We start from the raw sequence: 23,741 nt of genomic DNA, 5'->3' as shown, positions 1-23,741 counted from the left end.
CATAAGCAACTGCTTTATGAGAATCTGTTAAGTACGAAAGGATGCCATGTTATTTACGCTATTTCTGTTTTAGGTTTGAGTTATGCAGCAAATTAAGGTCAGCATACAGAATTTTAGCATGGATAAAAACAGAATTTGAGGGGAACAAGTTTATGGTTACATTCCTGTAATGCACTTTTAAGCGTTTGCATAGAGGGTTAGATAAAAGTTGGAACTTTACATTGGAAATGCTGAAGTTTGTTAGTAATGGTGTGGTCCCAAGAAAACCGATGGTCTGTTGTAGCTAGGACTGTTTGTACTATCTGTTCATCTGTCCATGTCTCAGTGACTCTAAGGCAAGACGAAGTTTTAGGAAGCTGATCTAGATCTCTGTTCCAGTTCCTGCCCTGAACTGGTTTTTGTGACTTGGCATTTAAAGGAGCTGCACAGAATCTCTACCTGCAGTTGTAGTTTGAAGGCTGTGAGTCTGAATGTGGATTTCGCAAGCTGTGTGTATTCTAGAGCACTCTTAGTTTCATTGTTAGACTGTAATATTTTTTTTGATGGTGATTAAAATCCCTGAAAAATAATATATTTGACTTATACCAGGATAACAGGATTCTTTGCTCACTGATAGTGGAAAAGATTCCACTAGATCTTGAACGAATGTAAAAATTAACTATATTCTGTGTTAGAGTGTAATCTCTAGGCCTCAGAGAAGAATATATTTCTGTTTGTTTTTCTGTTGTTTTGGGTTTTTTTATTAGCAGTAATTATTTTTATTTGCAATTATATGCAGTAAAAAATTTGTATGTTGTGTCAACTGAACCTGCTGCCTGTAATAATTGCAGCTTTTGAGAATGGAAAATACATTTAAAACATTGATACTTTAGGCAGAGTATCCCACGAAGGATAAATGTTATTCCTAACATGACAGTCTTCATTTAAAAAGATTGCTGATGCTGGCAACTCTCTGGAGCAGATACTGGGTTTCAAATCCAAGTTATCTAGTAATAGTACAGGGTAATTTCGCTCTGGAGTAGAAGACAGTCCTGGTTCTAAAGGGATTCCAGTGTAAGTGGCTGTTCTTCTTGGAGCCTTTCAGATTAGTAATAAGATGCAAAACTGAATATGTACTTTATGGATACTGTATGTAGGCACTATACATATATAGTAAACCTTGTAAGGTGAAATCATCCTTTTCCTACTGTTAATATTTTGCAACTTCTTTTTTTATTTCAAAACTTTATGACCAGCTCTGATGATATTAATTTTCAAGTAGTTAGGCAAACATCATAAAAAGCTAAAACTTTTATCAGTACTTTCAATTGACACTATTTTCTCTTTCTTACAGTGGTGGGAAGGACAGCTGTTATAATATGATGCAGTGTGTTGCTGCTGGGCATCAGATTGTTGCTTTAGCCAATTTAAGACCTGCCGAAAACACAGGTATGAAAGCTATATTTCTTAAAGGAGATTTTTTTTTTAATATTAGAAACAATGAAGGCAGAGCAGTGCCTGAATTAAGTTCCTTTATGTGTTTTTATATAGTTTTGCATATTGAAGGGCAATTTGGAAATCCTAAAAGAGGTAGTGGGGGGAAAAGCTATGGAGATGTATTAAGTGTATTTTTCCTTAAAGGGGAAAAAAACAGAAGAAAATGAAGATTAGTAAAAGAAAGGCTTACACAATTTGAAGAAGGCAGAATATGAATATTCCTGGTGGTAAACAAAGGGATTGTGTGAGTTCAGTAGCACAGATAGTAAAAGGTGGTAGAGACATAATAAAACCAAATAAACACTGTATTTCTAGAAATGCTTTAAACTGGCATAAAACATTTCATAAACCAGCTGCCAAAAATATGCAGTTTTGCTGCTGCTCATTTGTTTTAGCCTGGTGTATCTTCCTCCATTATTCTAACCCAGCATTTGTGAAATGGATTGAAGAACTGATCAGTTCGTCACAGGCTGTACCTAGACCTGTTTCTATGAAAGAGAATGGGAGAAACTCAGGTAGTCTTAAGTCAGCTGTGAGGTGAGAAGATGAGCTGAGTACTTCTGTGTTGGACTAGAGCATGAATTGAACTTGAAATGAGACTTGAAAAGGAAGTGAGTTGTTTCCCAGTCAGTAGTGGAGGATGCTAAAGCATGTTAACATAGGTTTACTGGTCAACATATGTTAAAAAATTGTGATATCTGGTAACTGTATAGTAAGAAGATACACAGAAAGTGAAGGAAAATGGGAGCTGCCATCACAAATGAGTCACGGATACAACTGGAAAATGCTGAAGAGTACAGGAACAATTTATTTTCTGGGTAGCTAGGACATAATCATCTCTAATCTTGTTGAAATATGTTGTCTTTAAACTAATTTATCCACATCAGAAATGCAGAATATTGTCATTAAAATCATAAAATGCTCTCTTTAAGTGTGTAGTTGGAAATTTTGTGGAAAGTTAATTGAGGTGCTTCAGGCAATAGCAGATTCTGTGCCATTCATTTTATTTTATCTTGTACCACTGTTGCCTGGAGAGTCTCAATTAATAAAGAAACTGTGTATTCTGAACTGAGTATCAGTTTAAAGACCTTGTCATACTCATGTATGTTGAAAAACACTGAGTTTTCTTTTAAATCAACTCTTCTGCTCTACGTTGGTTAGTTGTGATTATGGGTTTGTATTTGACTATTTTGAGCAAAAGTGTCTCTGTTGTATGGTATAGAATGTGACATGACCTAATTGTTACATCACAAATTAGTTATCTTGATCAATGTTACAGACCTTTTTCTTTGCAAGGTGTGCTACATGGGTATATGGCAGAGTTGCAGAGTTTCAGTTTTACAAATTAGCATTAAAATAGTGAACTGTGTTAGCTTTCAATAAATAAAGTGGAGGTTTCACCAATAATAATATATTGCTTTATAATCTGAAAAATTATCTGAAAGATTTCATATGTAAATGGTTTATCATATAATTTGAGATTTAATTCTAATCCATGATGCCTGCATTTTGGCTGTTTTTTTCTTATGTTCTACCTGTAAACTGCTTGTAAGAAAACTCGGTTAATTTTTTCATCCTGGTTAAGGAAATGGTGGCGAATTGTTGATTTCATTTCAAGCTTAATTTTAAAAGGAGTGAAGGTAGAAAGGGCCTGGCTATTACAACAGATTTCGTTTTCTTTTTATATATTAAGCAATGTCAAAATGTTACAGCAGTCTACTTTTATTCTACTTAAGTAGAAATAATCTCTTCTTCTTTCCTGATGACCATGACAACAATTTTAACAAGAAAGTTTTTGTAAATTTGACAACTTATTGCTTATTCTCTGTGTTGCAGTGCATTCCAAATTTCTTGCTCTGAGTATGTTGAAATGCATATGGGTTTGTGTCTATGAACTGTGATCCTATTAAAATTACCATATAAATAGGAGCAGAATTGGACTGTTACGAGATTTTTGGATGAAGCAGGGAGAAATACTAAGGAAGAAATAGACACCACAATTTTGAAATAGGCAGCATGTTTGTGACAGATGTCTTCCTCTCCATACGTCTGTTGGGTGAAGAAATCTATTTTTTTTCTTTCCATGTTTATAGAGGTATTGTCACCAAACATCTGTTTGTGAACCAAAAAATATTAACATTTAGATTTTCTCAGTGCTTTGTAGTATTATGATTATCTGTAGTAATTGTTGAAGTAATGTACCTAATATGATTGTTTCTTAACTGTGGCAGGGCAGACTGATGAATTGGACAGCTATATGTATCAGACAGTAGGACACCATGCCATTGACCTATATGCTGATGCACTGGATTTGCCACTCTATCGTGGTTTCATAAAGGGTACCAGTGTAAATACTGGAAAAGTGTATACCACATGTCAGGAGGATGAGGTTGAAGACCTTTACCACCTCATGAAACTTGTTAAGGTATGCTGAATGAAAAGACTTAAATAACTGGAGACAAGTATGTTGCTTAACTCATTTATAAATTTAAGTAAATGATCCACTTAAATATTTAAGGGAAGTGAACACTTTTACAGGTTTTATTTCTATTCCTTTGTTCTTCCTAGCATGGTAAATATATAGCATAACTTTATTCCTTTTTCCCCAATTTAAATGAGACTTATTAATTCCTATTTCAAGCCAAAGCCTTGTTCCTAATTAATAAAGACACCTGTAACAGGCGCTGAGCATATTCTACAAAAACCATAATTGTGAAAATTATCTATAAATAAAATATTTATGTAGTTTCATGTTTGAAATAATGCATTGCTTGATTACTGGAATGAGAGATCTTTTGGGTTTTCTGCATTTATCGATGTATGGAAAGTAATGTCTAGACATTTCCGTTTGTCTATGCTTATGCTCTGTAAACCTGAATCTGTTACTTGCTTGTATGTTGCAGGTTATTCACAAGGTATTACAGCATATTTTACAATGTCAGTTTGTCTCTACAGGTAGCCTTGTAACTATATTCTAATATATCACATAATGGTAATACCATATATCAATCTTTTTTTTTGCTATAAAACCAATTAAAGGGAGATAATATGCATATTTCCTAAACCACTAGAAAGTTATTCTCTGCTCTTTTCCAAAATGTTTAATGTAGTACTTTATTTTTCACTGGAATGAAATCAGAATTAAGTCACTGAACTAAATAAAAAACCTCTCATTGACCCCAGGTGTTTTACACAAAATTTGAGTGAACGTGCTATGTCTATACCACTTAATTGTGTTGCTGACTGCAGCGCACAGTACTGAAACAATACAGAAGCACTGCACAGATACACAATGCTAAGACAATGTTCAGAAAATCGTATCAATTGCTATTTAAAAAAAAAAGTAAATGCACATTTAAATTTATTGATCAGACATGTAGACTACTTCCTGAAACTTCAGCTAAAGATATTTGTAGCCTTCAATTCAGGTATTGAACATGTTCTAGCCCCCTTTCCTCCATTGAAATAAGAACTGAGATTCATGAACCTAAAATCTTCAGGCTTACTTGTTCAGTTAAAAAAACCCCACAAATGTACAGATAAGACCTAAGAATGTGATTTGAGTGCACAATGCTTCCTGAACCATGTTGGGAGTCGAATGTTACATCTTCTAAACAATTTTGGCAGGGAAATCATGTTTCTCTAAAGTAAAATCAAGATCATATACCCATACTGGAGTATGAGACTATGAAACAGGAGAACAGTGCGTATAGGCTGTATGGCCTCAAGTTGTACCAGGGGAGATCTAAGTTAGATATTTGGAAAAATTTCTTCACTGAAAGGATTATTGAGCATTGGAATAATCTGCCCAGAGAAGTAGTTGAGTCACCATCCCTGAAGGTATTTAAAAGACATGCAGACGTGGTCCTTAGGGACATGGTTTACTGGTGGACTTGGCAGTGTTAAGTTCACAGTTGGACTCGATTGATCTTAAGGGTCTTTTCCAAACTAAATGAATCTGTGATTCTATGATTATGCTCTAGAGTGCTTCACAGAGGTTTTAAATGGAATGTGCATATCATGCAGTACAGGAGTTGAAAGAAATGTGGTGCAGTATTTTTAAATTATGTTTGAACCAAGATAGAAATTAGAAGGACTAGTATATGCTGTCTCTCAAAGCTGCATGCTAACAGCTTTCTGCCACTGGGTACGATAATAAATTATTGATCAATTTAATTAAAAACAGGCAGATTAGTGGCAATTAAGATGATACTTCCTTTTCAATTCTTGCTGTCTTTGGAGAAATGGATGTCTGACATAAATTAATGCCAATGTTAAATCTTGACAACTTCTGCTTTGGAAGTTTGTACATGATAATTATGACTATAGTTGAAAGAGATGTTATCAAGTTGTCTGGAACTAAATAACTATTCCTTTCCTGTGTAGAAATATTAGTTACATTATATGATATTTTAAAGACATATATATTAGCAATATACTGCCTTTATGTTAGACTTTGGATAACCATGTCTTTACAGTCAAACCTATCTACGAAATTCTGGTGCAGAAGTTTCAGTAGAAGTCTTGCATATTCTGATGAATAATTGCAAAATTATCAGGGGGGCATAAACTACAGCAGCTGTAAGTCTGAGGGTTTTTTTTAGTTTTAAGAAAAAGACATGAAAAATTTTCTTTTGTGTGTTAACACTAACTTTGAAAGCTTTCTATTTTTTCACATTTTTTTTATAAGTGCAGTTTTGTAGCTTTACTACATAAGCCTTAATCACTGAGGATTTTGCTTTAGGATTTTTTTCCCCCAGATGTTAATTTTTTTTTAAACAGAGAGCTCAATTTGCATTCTGTCAAAGGGAGGGGAGGAATTCTGGGGAAACCTTGTCAAAATGCAACCTTGAGTGGACATAATTTCAAAACACTGGTCAAACTAACATAGCTCCATTTTTCTGTCAAATGGTTTAGGCGTGAGAATACAGGAAAGGTGTGTCTAGATCAAAATCACATAGTGTGCCTCTCTTTCCATTTGTAAAGAATGCTTGTATTGAAAGTACTTTATAAAAAATTTAAACAAAACATATTTGAAAAACTAGTATGAATTCAAAAGTGTTTGATGTTTTAAAATCAATGTTACAAGAGCAAGATTTCTAAAAAGTTAAATATTCCCCTGCAGTGCTGAGAAACCCAGGACGACAGTCCTGTTCTAGTTCGTGGGACTCAAAGTGATATTGACTGCCGATAACTTTAAACCTGCTAATTTTATCATCACAAACCCAGATGATTGCTAGGTATGAAGGAAGTTTATATTTATTTTTTAGTTGCCTAACGCCCCGTTTTAGATTCTGTATTCAATATATATTGTGAAATATATGATGTCTCAATGTATCTTACTATGCAGTCCTCACCAGATAGTAGGATATTTACTTTGTGAGACACTGACATCTAAGGAATAATTTAATCTACATTCCATGTTACTGAATAGGGATTACCAATACCCTTGTTTGTCCATGTGTGTTGCTTTATGTACTGGAGATTTTTCCAGCAAAGCATGTAAACACTAGGGTTTCTTAGATATCTGAATTTCCTTCAGGGTTTTATCGTGGCACTGTCTTTTAAACCAGTAAATATGTGGGAAAACTGTGTTTCTTTCCTGTTAGTGGTTGGAAAGACTTTAGCATGGAAGTGTTTTTATGAAACTTACTTCTCAATATAGGCATATTTAGCCGCTTTCTCCCCTTTTCAATGTAATTGTGCTCTTGTCCAAATAATACATTGATGTTTTATGCGAGCACATGCAGAAGTAGTGTCAGATGACTTGAATCTTGGATTGTTTTCTGTGTCTTATGGGACTATGGCTAAACTTTTGTTTAGGGCAGAAGTTGTAGCAGATTCCAGTTCAGTTTAAGATAATTTGTTTCAGTTCTGGGTTCCAGTAGATAGTTCTGTCCTCTTCCAAGTTTCTTGCCTTATCTCCTCTGCTCTGGGAAGGCTTTGCCTTTATTGGGTAAGTTTCCACTGCTGGAGTAATTTGTAGAATTCCTGAACTTGATAAAAACATTTTTTCTTCTAGCTGTTTTTTCATCTTTTTCAATAACATTTTTCATGACTTGAGTTTTTCGAAATTAGTATTTAAAAATTGATTATATTTACAGTTTCTTTGTAATATATCTGGCCGTGTTTATTATAAAGCATGGAAGTTGATTTTCAGTGCATTTTCAGCTTTAACATGTTATTTCTGTCAGAGTTCTTATTGTGGTGCACTTTGTGGCTTCAGAACCTGCAAGCTTACAAAAAAACAGAGTACACTTGAAATAAATTAATATATTGGATCTCAGGACTGAAGGATTATTAATTATGATATAATCTATTGATCGTCAGCTGAAAAATAAGAATTGATGTTGGATATATTGCATGTATGAAACATTTGAATAATAGCCTTTGCTTGTGGCACTGTTTCATTTTATCAGTAATGTGGAAGGAGAAAGAAAGAAAAATTATTTTCTAAAATATTGTCATATTCTGGAACACTGATCTTATAACTCAGTCAGTAGGAATGAGTAACATGGTTTTTAGTTACAGCAATGAAGAACTTATTAATACAACCCATATTTTATAGTTATTTTTAAAGCACAGAATCATGATTTTTAAAGTGAACCCGGACTGATGTTTACTGAAGACAGGAAGTATTCTTGTCTGAGAGTTAAAATTGCAATAGCTGTGTAGTTTTAGATGTTATTTAAGATGATATTTTGTCTCAGATGCTGTGCAGGTTCAGGTGGAATAGAGGTAACTTCAGTCCTATCATTATTCATATAAACTCCCTAAGACTTTGAGCACTTCATGAAACAGTTCTTTGGAGTTTAAGGTGAATGAATGAAATACAAGGTTATTCTGTGGCCTTTGGATAGGGTTTAATTCCCCCACAGAAGATGAAGCTTTCGCTTCCTTGTTATTGCTAATAGTCTTCCATGCTAAGGAAACAGTCTTTCATCCTTCTCCAGAATTTAGCTGCTGTGGCCAGTGAGTAAAAAGAGTTCTTGGACTCAGTCTGATGACTGATTTTCTGTGGCTTTTGTACAGCCAAACATTTAGATGCTCCCATCAGGAAAAACACATTAATAAATGTAACTTGGTATTCTACTGCAGGCGTTGCTTCACTTCTTCATTGTTATTAAATGCATAACAATAAAGTATTTAGAAGTAGTCTTTTGGCTTTTATATATCCATTTTAATCAGCTCTTGGTAGTCCTCGTGACTTCAGTGGCAGTATTGACGTGAATAAAGACTAATAATGTACTCTTAACTCATGCAGATAAGGTTTGCAGATTTTCTTAGGAGTCTTAAAGATCTAAATATTGTTAGGGAATCCTGATTGACTTTAAGAATCTGTAATCTGAGGACCTCAGCATCCTGTTCACCAAACTAATTTTGCAGTTAGTAGGTTCAGACAAAGTAGGTAGCTTCCCCCTCTCACTGATTAGGATTCATAGAGTTCAGAAGTGTGCAGAACAGTTCTGTTCTAGTTATCATTTCACATGTTTCCAGTTGAAGAAAATCTGATATTTTTCCCATTATGATTTATTTGTAGATGTATAGACAAATTCCTCAAGGGTATATTTTTCAACACTTTTGAAAAAGATTAAATTATAGGAGGAGGTATTTGTCTTTCGGCCAAATTTCCAGAATAATCACTCTTCCTTAATTTTTCTCCCTATATTTTAAGATTATTGCAAATGAAGAATACTGTGCCCTTGATATTTTGATAGGTTAACTTTATATATAATTCAGCATTTGAAACATAGAATTTATGTACAGTAAGGGAAATTATAACATCAGTATTGAAAAAACATCCTGAATAATCTTCAAGTGCCCAGTTAGGGGGAGCAGTGGTAGATAAAAAACCACGGAATTTATATTTTGGGCCCTCTTCTGCTCATGTTGATTAGGTGAACATTTGGAGACCATATCTCTTAGCACATTTCTTTTTGCCTTTAGACAGGAAAGTTAAACGTGAACTTTTAGAAATTGTATGAAATGGTTACTGCACTGACAAGAAATAAATAACCATGTTTCTTCATAAAATATGATCTTTTTTTTTTTTTTTTGGAGACCAAATATTTGCTGTGGTTTTTCATGTGGTATAAACCAGGTTCCTCTATCTTTTACAATGAGTAGATGTTATCTGTGAGAATATGCATTGTCCCTTTGAACTCATAACGTTCAACAGTTATTTTTTTTTTACTTGTTATTTTTTCTTTTAACTAATCCTGGAGTAGAGCTCCTTAGCTTTCTCCAGCTAGGGAATGACCATTAGCTTCCTCCAGTAAGGGGTTGACCGTTGCCATCAGCAGTGAATAACAGTGTGGATTAAGGGAAGAGAGTAATAAGTAATTGCATAGTTGGCAGTGCTTTAAGCAATGTAAAATACAATTATTTATTTATTTCTATTCACAAAACAGGGTTGGGGTTTTTTTGTTGTTTGTTTTGTTTGGGTTTTTTTTTTAGATTGAATTTTAAAATGAGGTGGGAACAAGGACATTTTTTTAATCAACAGGATGCCTGTCATTCTCCATGTCTCATCTGAACTGTTCAGGAAGGGTCAATTTTTTTTTTTTTTTGCAGAAGGGGATCTTGAGCAACGTCTTTGAGATAGTTTCTTACCGTGAGAAATGTTGAGCTTTATGTAAACAAAAAAGTCACTGTATTTCTCCCTGTTAGGTGCATGGAGTTGTTTTTACTCACTCTCAGTCTTGTTGTGTTAATATTGAAAAAGCAGAGACAGTCAGGCTGGTGGTATAAGATGGTAAGCAAGCCCGAGGGCTTGTTCTGGTCAGCTTTAAACCTCTGATTGCCAAGTTTTCCTAATTTCCCATTTCCAGGGCATCTCTACTGTGACCTTGCCTGCTGAATATGATGTTCTGGGTTGCAAGATTCTCACATGCATTTGGAAATGGGCAGCCAGGCATTGTTTACAGGACGCCAAATGAACTGTGCACTCGCAGCAAGTTTGATAAACACACATTTCCTCCTTTTATCAGTGAGATTGCAGAATGTGAAGTATGAGTTTCCAGTTTTACTCATTCCCTTCAAACCTTTTCCTGTTTAAAAACTGAATTTCACTAATTGGATGATGATACATCCTTAGATTTTGTTTTGCTTTTTTGTTATTGTTGTTTTGAATTCAACTTACTGGTCACTGACACTCTTTCAATGCCTACCTTGACCAGGTTTGGCAGACTTTCAGATAAAAGCTTTCCATTTGTTCAGCACAGAAAAGGTTCATCCCTATCAATGTAAAGTGAATGCTAATTAACAGTAATGACTTCTAATCACTTTGCTTTTATACTCCTTTAGGAGCACTGCTATTATCCAATGTAGTTAAGTGAAATGCTTGTGTATGAATCAACAATGCTGTATTTCTTCTTGCAGCTTTTGCTCATAATCAAGCTTTGAATAAATTACGATAGTAAAATTAGTTTTAATGTGCTGTGTTGCATGGGGAGAAAGGAACCTCAAGTATCTTGTTAAATATCTTGAATATTTAGAGAGTTATCTATTAACATTTTGGCATTCAGTATTGTAGTTAAATGGAAAAATACATTAAGATGTTTAAGTCAATTTTGTAAATGTTATCAAAACTTTTTTCATGGTTTCAATTCTATTTAAGTGACGTGCATAGACTCAACAGCCTCAGTAACAGTCCCATTTGGATCCGATTGCATATCTGTAGGAATGAACTATAACATTTCTGAGTTAAAATGCAGTTAGGTTTTACATAGAACAAACATGTATCTTGAGAACTTCACCTGTTTTAGCCTAGTGTTGTAGTGTATATTTAGTAGGTTAATATACATTTATTTTATTAATACTGTGCATCTAACAAACTGTTCATTTTGTTTACATGCATGCAACCTGCCTGCCTACAATCATATAAACATCAGAAGGAGGATAAAAGGAATGCTAGTGAAATTTTATTAATACCTGGATACCATAAAATAAGATAAAGCTTTATTTTAGCAAAACTAGACTGCTAGAAACAATGCTGATGAAAAACAAGAGCTAACATATTACTAGACTGGTAGTATGTTCAGCAATTTTAAAATAATTCTGATGTAGGAACAGAATTAGGCTAAAGACAGAATATATATGCATTTGAAATTTAGTGAACTTTTCCGCTTAACATTGCACATACAGGACCAGTTTGGAAGCCAAAGGTGGTAAAACCTGGATGAAACCTATTCCTGACGTGCACATTAGTTTTTGGTTTTATTTATCTTCTATTAACAAGTGGCTTGAAAGAATTACTTAATCACTGAGAATCACTTAGAAGGAATTCCCGGTCTCAGTGGCTTGTGAAGGAACCGGGGTCCTGCTTGGTGTATTTGTGTTGTCTGGTTTTGTGATTTTAAAGAAAAAAAAAAAAAAAAAGAGGATTTTTATTTTCTGTGGCAGTTTCCTTTCATGTAGTACCTCTGTCTTTGCATGCTTAGAGACACAGTTCCACCACAGTTACCATCACAGTTCTTATGCATATGGATGTGAGCGAGTATCCACAGGCACTGTCAGTGGTTTTGATTTTGTTTTGTTCATGCATTCATATAGGTGTAGACAATTTTCTGGTACGTTTTGTTTGCTTGGGCATCTTCTCTGTTAACCTATTTATTCTCTGGTTTATTATGAAGTTACTGCCTGACTTAATTTGAAAAGACCTTCCGCGTAGCCTTTCATTTTTAAATACAAATCTGAATCAGTGTTCATAACAGTGCTGTTTTTTGTTGTAGTACTGTAAAACATGCTGCTTGTGGGTTTTGTCACCACATAGTTGAAAAAGAGCAACACCTTTCTTCTCTATGCTTCCATTTAAATGGATGGTACTATCCGTGTCTTATTTCTGTACTTTGGTATCTTTCTTGGCATCTTCATCAAGCTTTTTAAGGATAAAAATGAGAAATATAAAAAATGAATTATCTTATTCTGTGCTGAGGTAACTGGCAGCTTTGTATTATTTACATTTCTCATTAGGCAGCAGTAATCTATGTTTTAATATTGATTAGTGTTTAATGAAATGTAATTGGGGTTAGTTCTAATAAAATACAATCAAGGACAGGTGAGCTTTCATATAAATGAACAGTAAAACATTTATCAAATCTGTCTTCAGAAATATTTTTATCTCTGAAGCTCATTCTTTGTGTAAAAATCATTTTGCTTTCTTATACAATTACTAAGTTATTTAAGCTGACTTATTTAACCCCCGCCCCCCGCTTTGATATGCATGGCATACATACAGCAGTTGCATGGTTACATTGTTTTCAGCTGGACGCTTTACTGTTTCTGATCAGTCTGTTTAAATTTAATTCTTCTCCAAAGGCTGGGATTTCATTTGGTTTATATTGCACCAACGTTATCATTTTCAAAACAGAAATGATTGATTTGTAACTCTCTTTATGAAAAGGAATAAAACGGAACTGGCCTTTTTAGACTGTAAAAGGACGGTACGGTATGGAGATACTCTTTCTGTTGATAAATTCTGCCTGTGAAAGAATTGCATAACAGTCATCACTCATTTTCATATTGATTATGAGTGGGATTCCAGTAATAGGTTCCTGTTTGCAAAGGATAAGGCGGCGCTATGATTAGTTACCTTTTCCATGGAAAGTACTACAAAGGAAAATGCCAAACGAGTGCCCTGCAGTATTCCTATCAGCCTGACAGTCTGTTATGTGAACTTTTTTTTCACTCCATTTTCCTTCAGAAATACAGCTTGAGTCTTTTTGCCTTATTATTGTTTTAGGTTTAGTGCATTTGCATGCTCTTCTAACTCCGGATTCTTTAGTTATTTATTTTCCTGACAGCCTTCTCTGTTCTCGGGCCCTGTCACCGTTGTAACTCCTGAAAACTGATACAACAGTGCCCTCTGTAGTTTCTCCATACATGGTTACTACCTGCAGCTGGTTTTGAGCATTCAAGGTAAAGAACAGCATGCGTAGACTTATTTTTAGCTCAAACAAAAGCCCTTTATTTCTTAAGGAAACATTTTGCTTTTTCACTGACTATTTTATATGCACGAAAGGGAACAAAAGAGACTGTTCTGAGTCATCTTTTAGGTTTATAAGCTCTCTTGTCATTATCTAGTGAAAATCTGAGATTTTATCAGGCATTCAGGGCAGTCGTTAAAACTGGATGGGATTTTCTGAGTTGTGTAGGCTTTCCTGAAGTTTTTGATTGAAGTGGAGCTTCAAAACAAAGTGATTTAAAACTTAGTTCGTTTGTGCTTGTTGCTTCTCCTAAACTAAGTCTTGTATGATCTGCTGGTGACTAAAGACATACTCATCAGCAGAACACCTAAGCTTTATTAATGATGTTGTTTTAATTCACACAGTGACTGAAGTAATTGTTGTTCATTAGCATTGATTTGTCTCCAAAACTCGTTTACAATTTAGATTTATCTTTTACCTCATTATAGCTTGATATGCAAATAACTTTTTGTTCTGTGTTTTCTGCAGAACTTGTCGGATGGGTTACAGTATTGTTCCCTGCATTCGCATACGTACATTCACACTCATATGCTGCCATTTAAATATTATAAACTACAATAAAAAAGCATGACCTTTTAGAAAATAAATGCTTTAACTCCAATTAGTTTCTTCTGTAACAGCATCGTAAAAGTCACTCTGTGAAAAGTTAAATGGCTTTATTTTATGATGGGGAGTGTTAATGTATGTGTAGAACACACTCTTAATGCACTTCTATGAAATGAAAATCATAAGTCATTGCAGTAAATTATAGTTAATGATGTAACCATTGATGGCTATTCAAAACATTCCTGTATCTCTAATGATTTGTGTAAAACACATGACTGCCCACATGCCTTAGTTCATTTGGAAGAGTGGGTAGATAAACGCACTAGCTTTCTGCTTCTGAAGACCATTTTTTCTGTGTAACAAGTGATAAGAATTTTGGTGAAGTAAATAGTACATCACAAACCACTTCTTGCAGTATTTGAGATCTGGTAATAAATGATCATGAAGACTAATTTAAAATTAAGTTAAGAGGTGAGATGCTTCAGGATTGTAGTGTGTAAAAGCTTTGGTTTTTTGTCTGCCTGTTTTATGGGTAGTCTCTAGTCATATGTTGTCTTTACTTTTTACCATGAGGTTTTGTATACTGAAATGTTGCTGGAGGAAGCAACTATTATGGCATAATGTGCACTGGGTAATCCACAAAATACCCCATATTTACTATCCATTAACATAAAATGATTGCAGAAGTTAAAAAGGTGACCCATGTTTTTTGAGTAAAGCAACCATTACTCTACTGGCAAAAAAGTAATGTTAAATTTGGTCATAATTACTTTACTTCACTCTAAATTTAACTGAAACTCTGACTCAAGCTTAATTTTTGCATTGATTGCATAATTGTTAATCTTGGATATCAGGGGATTTTTTGTTTCATTTTTGTTAGTGAGCTTCTTCATGCATGTGGGTTTTCTATGGTAAAAGAAGTATTAATTCTGTAATATGGCCAAACCATGGATTGTTTAATTTTTAAAGTGATCTTGAAAGCTTACTTCATGAAGAAAGGATAGAAATTAGGTATTAGAAAAAGGAAGCGATATAAATTTCTACTTTAAAGTAAATAGCTACTTTAGATATGATTTTAGTGTTTTCAATGGAACTTCATCATAGTTCACTGTCTTTAGACAAATCTGTCATTCAGATCAGTGGGAATTTGGCTTAGAAAATGAATTCTTAATTAAAATAATATTTTAATGAATAAATTGTTATAGGTGTGATCTGGTTGGCAATGAGAGAAGGATTTAATTTTAAACTGCAACGTTTGAGATAGTTAAGATGCTATTTGGAGAAATGAATAAGATGTATTTTCTTGCAATGAAACTAGCAAATTAAGATTCAACTTTATTAGAATAGTGATAAATGTTGATTACATTACGATGAATTACAGCTTTTCTGTCTACTGTGAGCTGGTATAATTTACCAAGACTGGGCAAAGAAGTGACAGAGCAGCCACTGCAAATGCTTATAGGAAACGTCCCGTTTAGTCCACATACTTTTCTTTTTTTAGTTAATATGTCAGTGATGAATGTACCCCATCCTACAATCATTATCTCCCCCCAAAATACCACACTTCTTTTCGTCTATTTGGATTACATGATCCCTGCCTGAAGTATTTAGTGAAGGAGAATATATGTTTAAGGTAAATTTGTAGTTGAAAATACTTGTTTTCAAATAACTTGTTTAAGAGTGATCACTGAATAATTTTCAAATATCTTTTCATAAAATCTGAGTTAGTGCAGGGGGTAGTTAAGGGTATTTCTGAAGGTCATCTTAATTTTAATTTTCAGTATTTCTTTGACTTGAAATACCAAAAGATGTGTAGACAATGTTGGGAATGTCTTTTGTATAGAAAATAATAAATATCTATTCCAGTTTACTTGGTTAACAGCTGCCTATGCTATAGCACTAATTATAAGAAGAAAAATAAATACAGCAATCTAAAATGGAACGTTATTTGGCATAGCAAAAGAAATACTGACTTTTCACACTGGTAATGTTTATGACCCCAAGGGAGTCTTTATGATTAAATTTAAGTTTTAAGACCTCTTTTTTTAGGATATATTTGTAAAGACTTTTTAAAATTCTACTATTAAGATGTTCTTTCTTTCTGTGGAACTTGATCACATGAGAGATGGCATAATATTTTTAAAGAAAAAAATAGTATTTAGGATTTACTTGGTTACTTGATGGCCTGTCTGTTTTTATAACTGTAGGAAGTATAGATAATATTCATAAAACAACTGTGAAATGTCAGTAGATACTGAGGAGTTAGGGACTAAAACCAAATGAGCACTCTTCCTTTGAAGTATTTTCTTATGGACCTGTTTGTTCTACATTCCTTAGGCATCTTGTTTTGCTGTCTTGTGTTATCCACACTCCCACCCCACCCCCTATTTTTTTTTTTTCTCCTTGTGTTGTTCTGCTTACACAGTGTGACCTGGTAAGTTGTACTGCATACAATATTTGATGGGTTTTGGCCTTTTTTGGGGTCATGTATTTTGATATAAAAACCAGTGATACCATTGTATTTCAGGAAGGCACAGATTATTACAGAATATATCATCCAAGTAGGTGCATTAGACTACCTGGCATAAGCTTTGTCTTCTTGGTTTTCTTCAGCTTCTGTGTTCCCTGGCCAATGTACTAGGACAAAGAAAAGGATTAATCTGTATAAATATATAGTATTTTGTAGAACTTGAGTTTAAGTTGTAAGGTTTGTGATTTTACAGAGCTAGATAACTGTTGTTTATAATTGCTGGGATTAATTTATTAAGTCTTTCCTGTTCATGTAGATGTGTTTTATTCTGCTGCAGTTGTGTTTTATAAAGTCCAATAATTCTTTTTTCTTTCACATTCCTTAACTTTCTTTAGACCTCTACAGTTTTCCGGTAATTTTGATGGGTTTTGTGCTACAATAACCCTTTTTGCCACCTTTAGGATTATCCTTATCATTTGGAGAACATTCCTGTGTCTTAGGGAAAGTCTGTCAGTCATTATTTATTACCCACTTGTCATTGTGACTTATTCATTGCTTACATCACCATTTTCAGAAGTATTGCTTTACAGAAATGGTGAACAGTGCTGTGAAGGGAAGATCAATAAATGCTTTCAAAGGAAGATTTACCCTGAGACTTAGATCTTCTTTTTAATACTCAGTCTCTGCTATTAGTTACGAGATGGTTTTAATATTTTGACATCAAGTACCCTGTTTCTCAAAATGGAAAGATGCCATTGCGTCAACTAACTTTGGTGGAGCAGCATGACTTTGGGAGTTAAGTTACATAATGCCTAATTTTGCAATTTTCAATACTTAGTGGCTTTTTCTTAATGCTTATCTTCTAACCTGAAAATACAGTTTCATTCCCTAAGAAAGTGATAAATCATTTATCTAATAAACCCTTGAAAAAAATTCTTTTAATTTTATTGATACTGTTGTGTGTAACTGCACAAAGAGAGGAGAGCAGAGTGCTTTTTTGAAATCATCAGTTGGAAAAAAAGAAAAATTTCTACTTCTCCCCATGCCTGTTTAAATTGCTTTGATGGGTTGATGCTGTCTTTTCAGAGCTTCCAATCTGATGTGATATGGTGACTATCGCCACCTTTTGAAAAGGTATTTGCTCTAGAAAACTATGTGAATATATATAAAATTAAATTTATTGTATTAGTTGCAAATTCAGGCAGCTGAGAACTTGAAAATGGTAATCTCCTTTGTATTATCTTGTACTTCAAATAAGCTGGAAAAGCAGATTGTAATCATACTATATTATATCATGAAACCCACTGGAAGGAAACTAAACAAAAAGTTTGTATGGGTGTGTGATGTTTCCTAATTTTTTATTTCTTGATCCTGCAAAGTTAATTTTTTCCAAAATTTTGAAGTGTGGTGGTTTGACCTTGGCTGGACACCACGTGCCTACCAAGCCACTCTATCGCTCCCCTCCTCAGCAGGGCTAGGGGGAAAGAAAATAAGATTAAAAAAATCCAACCCTTGTGTGTCAAGATGAAGGCATGTTAATAAAGCAAAAGCAAAAATCACATGTGGAAGCAAAGGAAAACAAAAGATGTTATTCTCTACTTCCCATCAGTAGCCAATGTCCTGCCACTTCCTGGGAAGCCGGGCTACATGCGTAGCAGTTGCTCTGCAAGAGAGATGTCATAAATATTGAATGCTCCCCTTCCTGCTCCTCTTTCTTAGCTTTTATATCTGAGCAGACATCATATGGTATGGAATATCCCGTTGGTTCGACTGGGTCAGCTGTGCTGGCTGTCCAAGATCTTGCCCGCCTGTCCCTAGCCTAGTGGTGAGGGGGGAATGTTAGTGATACATTCACTGTGTGTTATCACTCCTCTTGTCGCCACCTTTCTAGCTACCAATACAAAGCATAGCGCTATGAAGGCTGCTATGGGGAAAAGTAACTCCATCTCAGCCAGACCCAACACATGAAGATAAAAAGATCTAAACCAGTTGTGCACACACATGCACAGTTTTGTCTGGGCACATGAAGAAAGCTGGGAACCTAGAGTCTCCTTTGCAGTAGCAACTTTTGCAAGATGAAATGAGGGACAACAGCATCTAGCTGGCAGTCTGCTGCTATTTCATAGGTAGGAAACAGGTTTCATGGGCTAGATTTTTGTATTCATGGGATGACTGGAGGTTTCATTGGGAATTTTTGTTTGGTTGGTTTGATTGTTCTTTTACCTTAGAGTTGCTGTTCCATCAATTGGTAGGTATTCTTAGTTCTGTGTTATTATCAGCTGCTCCTGATAACAGTTATATCAGTGTCATTCCAACCTTGGAATATTCATATTCTCAGTATATTATTTTGCCATGCTGTCAGAATTTTGGCTGCCAGAAAATTCCTGAGAAATACAAACTAAAGAGAGGGTTTGCCTTATTATGTAACATGCATATAGTGCATTATAGAATATGAGCGACTCTTTCCGTGGCCATTGCTGCAGTACAAATGCAAAACAGTACAGTATTTTCAAAGATGTGCATAGCTTTCTCCAGTGTGTGTATTAGACAGTGATGTAGATAGTGTCGTGTACTGTATGTTAGTAGACTTTCACATTAGCCTGCTATATTTCTCTTTTATGTATCAGTAGTTAACCTACTTTAAACTTAAGCATTAAGTCAATTTGCAAAAACATAAGTAGTCTTCCAGGTATTAGACTTAATGTATTTTGATGAAGGCAACATATCATGTTAAAAAAAAAATAAATAAAAATACCTAAATCTATAATAAATTCAAAAGCAAGGAGGATCCTTGCTTCCATGCTTGTTTTCAGTCTGGCATGCTGGTTTATAGCAAGTGTTATTCAGCTCCACTTAGTTCCTGGGAAGTTTCCTTTCCATCACTTCAGAAGCCTGTCAGAATTATGTCCCCGTTCCACTTAGCAACCTGTGAACATGTATTTTGATACACTAGAAGGATATCACAATTGCAACCTGTTTGTAAAATACCTTAACTAAAGAAATGAGGAGTAAACTATGTTTAAGTGATTTGTGGTAAGCTTACATACAAAAGTTTTTTCTCACCCTGCTTCCCATTCTTTTACTCAGCTAACTTAGTTTTCTGGTAAGGTGGCAATTAGGTTTTCAGGTTTTTTTATACATACATTATGGTTTTAGTTGATTTTTTAAAAAGTATATTTAGAAAGTTCAATTGAGGAACCGAGACCTTCCTGTATAGCAGTTTTTCTCAAATTTGATCATTAAGTTTTAAGTTGTCTTGATTCCTTCCGGGTGGAAAGTATTATCATTTACAGTTTCCCCTTTGAACTGACACCACACAGAATCCATCTAGGTTTAGTTTTCTCCCCAAGCCTTTTGTTGTTTCTTCCTTGTTCAGAAGATGCTCTGTCCATATACTTAATTAGAATGAAAGTTTTCACTTCTTTAATTATGCAACTATGTCTTTATTAGGCAAGGGTCATCTCTAATGCTTAACTTCTTATTTCAGCAAAGTGTAGAGCTCATCCTTTGGTCACTTGGTATGTTTCAGTAGTTGGCAGTAGTTTGACAGGATGTTGTACTGTTTTTATGTACATCTAAAACATCTGAAGTATGTTCAGCCTAATTTGTTAATTGTATCTTGTTAACAACTCCTGACTGAGACCACACTTGCAGTCTCATGTTTAGTACTTCAAAAGAAAATGGGTTTGGGATCCTTGACCTCTTCGTCCCAAGCATACAATCATAGTGCAACTGTATGATAATGTAATATGCAGTGTGAACAGGAGACACTGGTTTAAAACATCAAGACTATGAAGACTTCTCAGTTTAAAACCAGATATCTGTCAATAAAACGGTAGCAATTCAGGTTGAAAGCCTGACAAAAATAATTTGCTTCTGTTATATGAGACAAACGTATTTGTGGGAAGGCTAGGCTTACTTTCTTCTTTGTAATGGGTAAGAAAGCTTAATAGTGGGCAGCCCGTTTTGCAAATGTCTGCTCTGAGAACTCAAAGGGGACTGAAACCTTAATGAATGTGAACGACCCTGAACTTCCAGTGGCTATAAACATTTCCAATGTCCTTGTTCCTATCTGGCTGATTTAATTTTTTTTTTTTTTTTTAAAAAAACCAACTGTCTTTTTGTGTCACACAATCAGTTTGTGTTGGACGAGACTCAGAAGCTGTTCCTTGGCTGGTAGATTCTTTGGTGAACAAAATACTTCTGCTCTTAATAAAAAGCTGTTTTCCTTTTTCTCTTATCTTGTTACTACAGTCCACAGTCACTTATGCCAAGGGCACAGGTCATAAGTACATATTTGCAATTTTAGATGTCTCAGTCATCTGAAACTTTAGTTTCTGCGTAAAAAAACCCAAAAACCCATAGTAAATAATTGTAACACTTTGATTAGAGAAGACACATATATATATAAGTATAACTGAGAAGCCACAGTATAAAATTAATGCATATACCTTTCAACAATAAAGCATTCTGGAGATGCTATTTTAGTTTAGGCAACAAACAATTTGGGAAATTCTGATTCAGGCAATATTGTCTTCTAAATTTAAATAATCAGTTTGTTTTTAATCTCAGAGAATACCGTAACAATCTGCCTGCAGTTGAGGGGTAAGTGAGGAGGAATAGTAAAGGAGGGCATGCATTCTTTTCTCTGTGATGCAGTTACCTACTGTCAACAGAGAATTTACAGTTCAGCTTGGTTTGATACACATTTTTAAAGATGTGGAACCTGGATGGTAAAGAAAGTGGTGTTGGCTTTAAGCAGAGAAGGTACCAAAGGGATCTTTGGTCCTCTGCCTAAGTGATTTTCTATTTCTTGCTATCAGTTTCATACCAAAGCAACACATACAGTAACAATACCCTTCCACAAAATACTGTTAAGATTGTATTGTGAGTCTCAACTAGTGTTTTGCATTTTTTTAAATCTCACTTAAAAAAAGGAGAAAAGAGGTGACCAGATGAACAGTGATCAAATGTTTAACTTATTTTTACATTTATTGCATTTTCTTCGAATTTTTTTTTTTTAATGTTTACTCATGGCTAGGATGGGAATGGAAGAACTAAGATAAATGTTGGAGTTAAAAAAACAAACACCATGCTTTGGAGGATATTGGAATTTGGAAGAAGAAGGGTAAAAGGTATACTTTAACCTTTCCTCCCTTCTTGCTCAATAACTTGACCCTACATCACCTGTTCTTCGTTGCCTTTGGAATAGATTCAGGATCAATTTAGTTGACAGCTGTTTCTCTGGTAGGGTTCCTGATTTATTTTTTTTCCAATGTTTTCTGGCCTACACATTTTCTTGGTATTATTTTTCTGCACACTTTTTTCTATTTTTACTCTGAAATTCCTCTCCTTTCTTTCATCAGTGCTAAGTATTCACCTGCATTTAATCGTGGTATCACACCAGCAAGCTGTATTTTATTCTTATTCTCTAAGACATTGCTAATTTGCGATTTCTTTGACACGTTATCATCTGCCTTTCCTTTCTGTTCCTTCCAATCTCCTTCTTTCACATTTCTTCCTCAAGGCAGATCCTCAAGCTGCCCTTTCTTTCTTCTACTCAAATTCTCTCTACCTTAGAGTAATAAACTTCTAATTATCCCCTAAAGTGTAGTCTTGTCAACCCAGGTTGGGGCAGTGTTGCTTGCATGTATTGGCATTTCCTGAAGGCTTTCCACTTACAGCTTTACCTGGTTTTAGGGTAAGTTAGACTTTTGCCTATTAGCTTTATTTGTGTTCTTGCCCCTAATATGAAACAAGCTGAGATTGCTTAGAAATGCAGTTCTGTATTTTAGAGAAGTGTTTTAAGGTAATGTTGTTTGTAAATAGCTGAGGTTGCCTGCTGGGGGGTGGATGGCAGAAGTGCAGTAATGAATTGTACATATTAAAATTCCTTTTGCATTTAGTCTTAAGTGTTTACATTGCAACTTTTTTCAGTTTGTTACTAATAGCAGATTGTACTACCATTACATAAGCTGATGATGCCGCCGATTATGTAACATCAGTTATAGCAGAGTATGCATTTGTTATTAGACTGGAAAGCAGTGGATCAGGCACAAACCGTACGTGAAGCTAAGAACCTGTCTACTGTTAATCAAAAGGAAGAGGGGATTCCTTCGTGTGCTTATCAAGACTGCTGGAAGAGACAAAGAACTCTGTTCCCAGCTCTCCTGGAAGGAGCAGTGCTAGTGGTTCCCAGAGAGGCTGGGGATGTTAATCCCTGGCCAAGCTTGCCACTGTCCTTAAAGTAGGACTCCGGGTGCTCTTGTATCAGGAGTCATGGGGAGCCTTTAACTGGCAGGTCAGTTCATAGAGGAGTCAGATCTTGTTGGTTAAAGCCAGATAGCAAAGACAGGAGACAAAGGTAAACCCTTTCCAAATGTCTGAATAACAGGTGTGCTGAGGTACCCTAAAAAAACCTCCACCATTTTGTTAGATGCTTGTGAGAACTCTTTCTGGGGGCTTTTTGGGGACTTAACTATAGTTTCTGTAAATCTGTAAGTTCAGTAGAGGGCACTGCCTATTTCTGATGATTTCTTTAGTAAATTGCTCAGAGTAAGAAGTCTTTATGATGGGAATTTGGTACCTTAAAAATACTGCATTGTAATAGACAGATAATGCCATTAAGCTGTCAGCTAACACATAAAGCAGAGTGATACAGAGAATGGTATCTAGTGTTTGCAACTGTCTTACAGCCTGATCTTTGGCTATTGGACTCAATGCGGAAATTGCCAAATATTTTGTGGTCTCTATCATTACAGTTGATAAGATTGAAGAATGGTCCCTTTCTGACCTGGAATATCTAAAAACTTTTGTAAAAGCAGTAAAAGAAGTGGGCGTTCTGCTGTGTAGTTTTGTGAAGTAAGCACCTTTTCCATAATCACAAGAAATTGTGAAGTGTATTATTTATTTAAAATTGTAAATTATATTTATTAGAAATAAAAATGTATGCCATTGAAAGGCATTAACAATACAGGTCAAACTAAGACAAAAGAAGGGACATCTTATGCCTATAGGTTGTTGAAGCTTGGTTTTCTTGAAGTACTTTTGTTTCATTTCTATGCAAAAAGAGAGAAGGCTGCATCAAACAGAGATTAAAAGAAAAAAAAAAGAAAGAAAAAGAAACAACATTCAGTCATATCAGTGAGCAGTTGCCTATGTTGCAATTTGTATAGGTTTCCCTTAAAGTAGAATTCAGACTGAGTTTCAAAGTCTCAGCAGAATTTGGAAAGTATTTCTTAGCTGTCATTGTTCCAGGCATG

The 23,741-nt window shown here is 34.8% G+C and overlaps 1 protein-coding gene across 2 annotated transcripts in view; it reads left to right on the top strand.

The window, feature by feature from the left end:
• DPH6 (diphthamine biosynthesis 6) overlaps nt 1–23,741 on the top strand; it is a 210,181-nt gene that overhangs the window by 2,911 nt on the left and 183,529 nt on the right. Inside the window, exons 2-3 of one of the 2 annotated variants that reach the window (XM_056346646.1) lie at nt 1,334–1,428; nt 3,708–3,901. In XM_056346646.1, coding sequence (XP_056202621.1) covers nt 1,334–1,428; nt 3,708–3,901 — 289 coding nt within the window. Of the gene's footprint in view, nt 1–1,333; nt 1,429–3,707; nt 3,902–23,741 lie in introns of those variants that run through there. The other variant, XM_056346647.1, reaches the window with a different exon arrangement.

This window comes from Falco biarmicus, chromosome 7, assembly GCF_023638135.1.
Source record: "Falco biarmicus isolate bFalBia1 chromosome 7, bFalBia1.pri, whole genome shotgun sequence".
NCBI classification, from domain to species: Eukaryota; Metazoa; Chordata; class Aves; order Falconiformes; family Falconidae; genus Falco; species Falco biarmicus.
The sequence above is the reverse complement of the archived record's forward strand: the minus strand, read 5'-3'. Positions and strand labels throughout refer to the sequence as shown.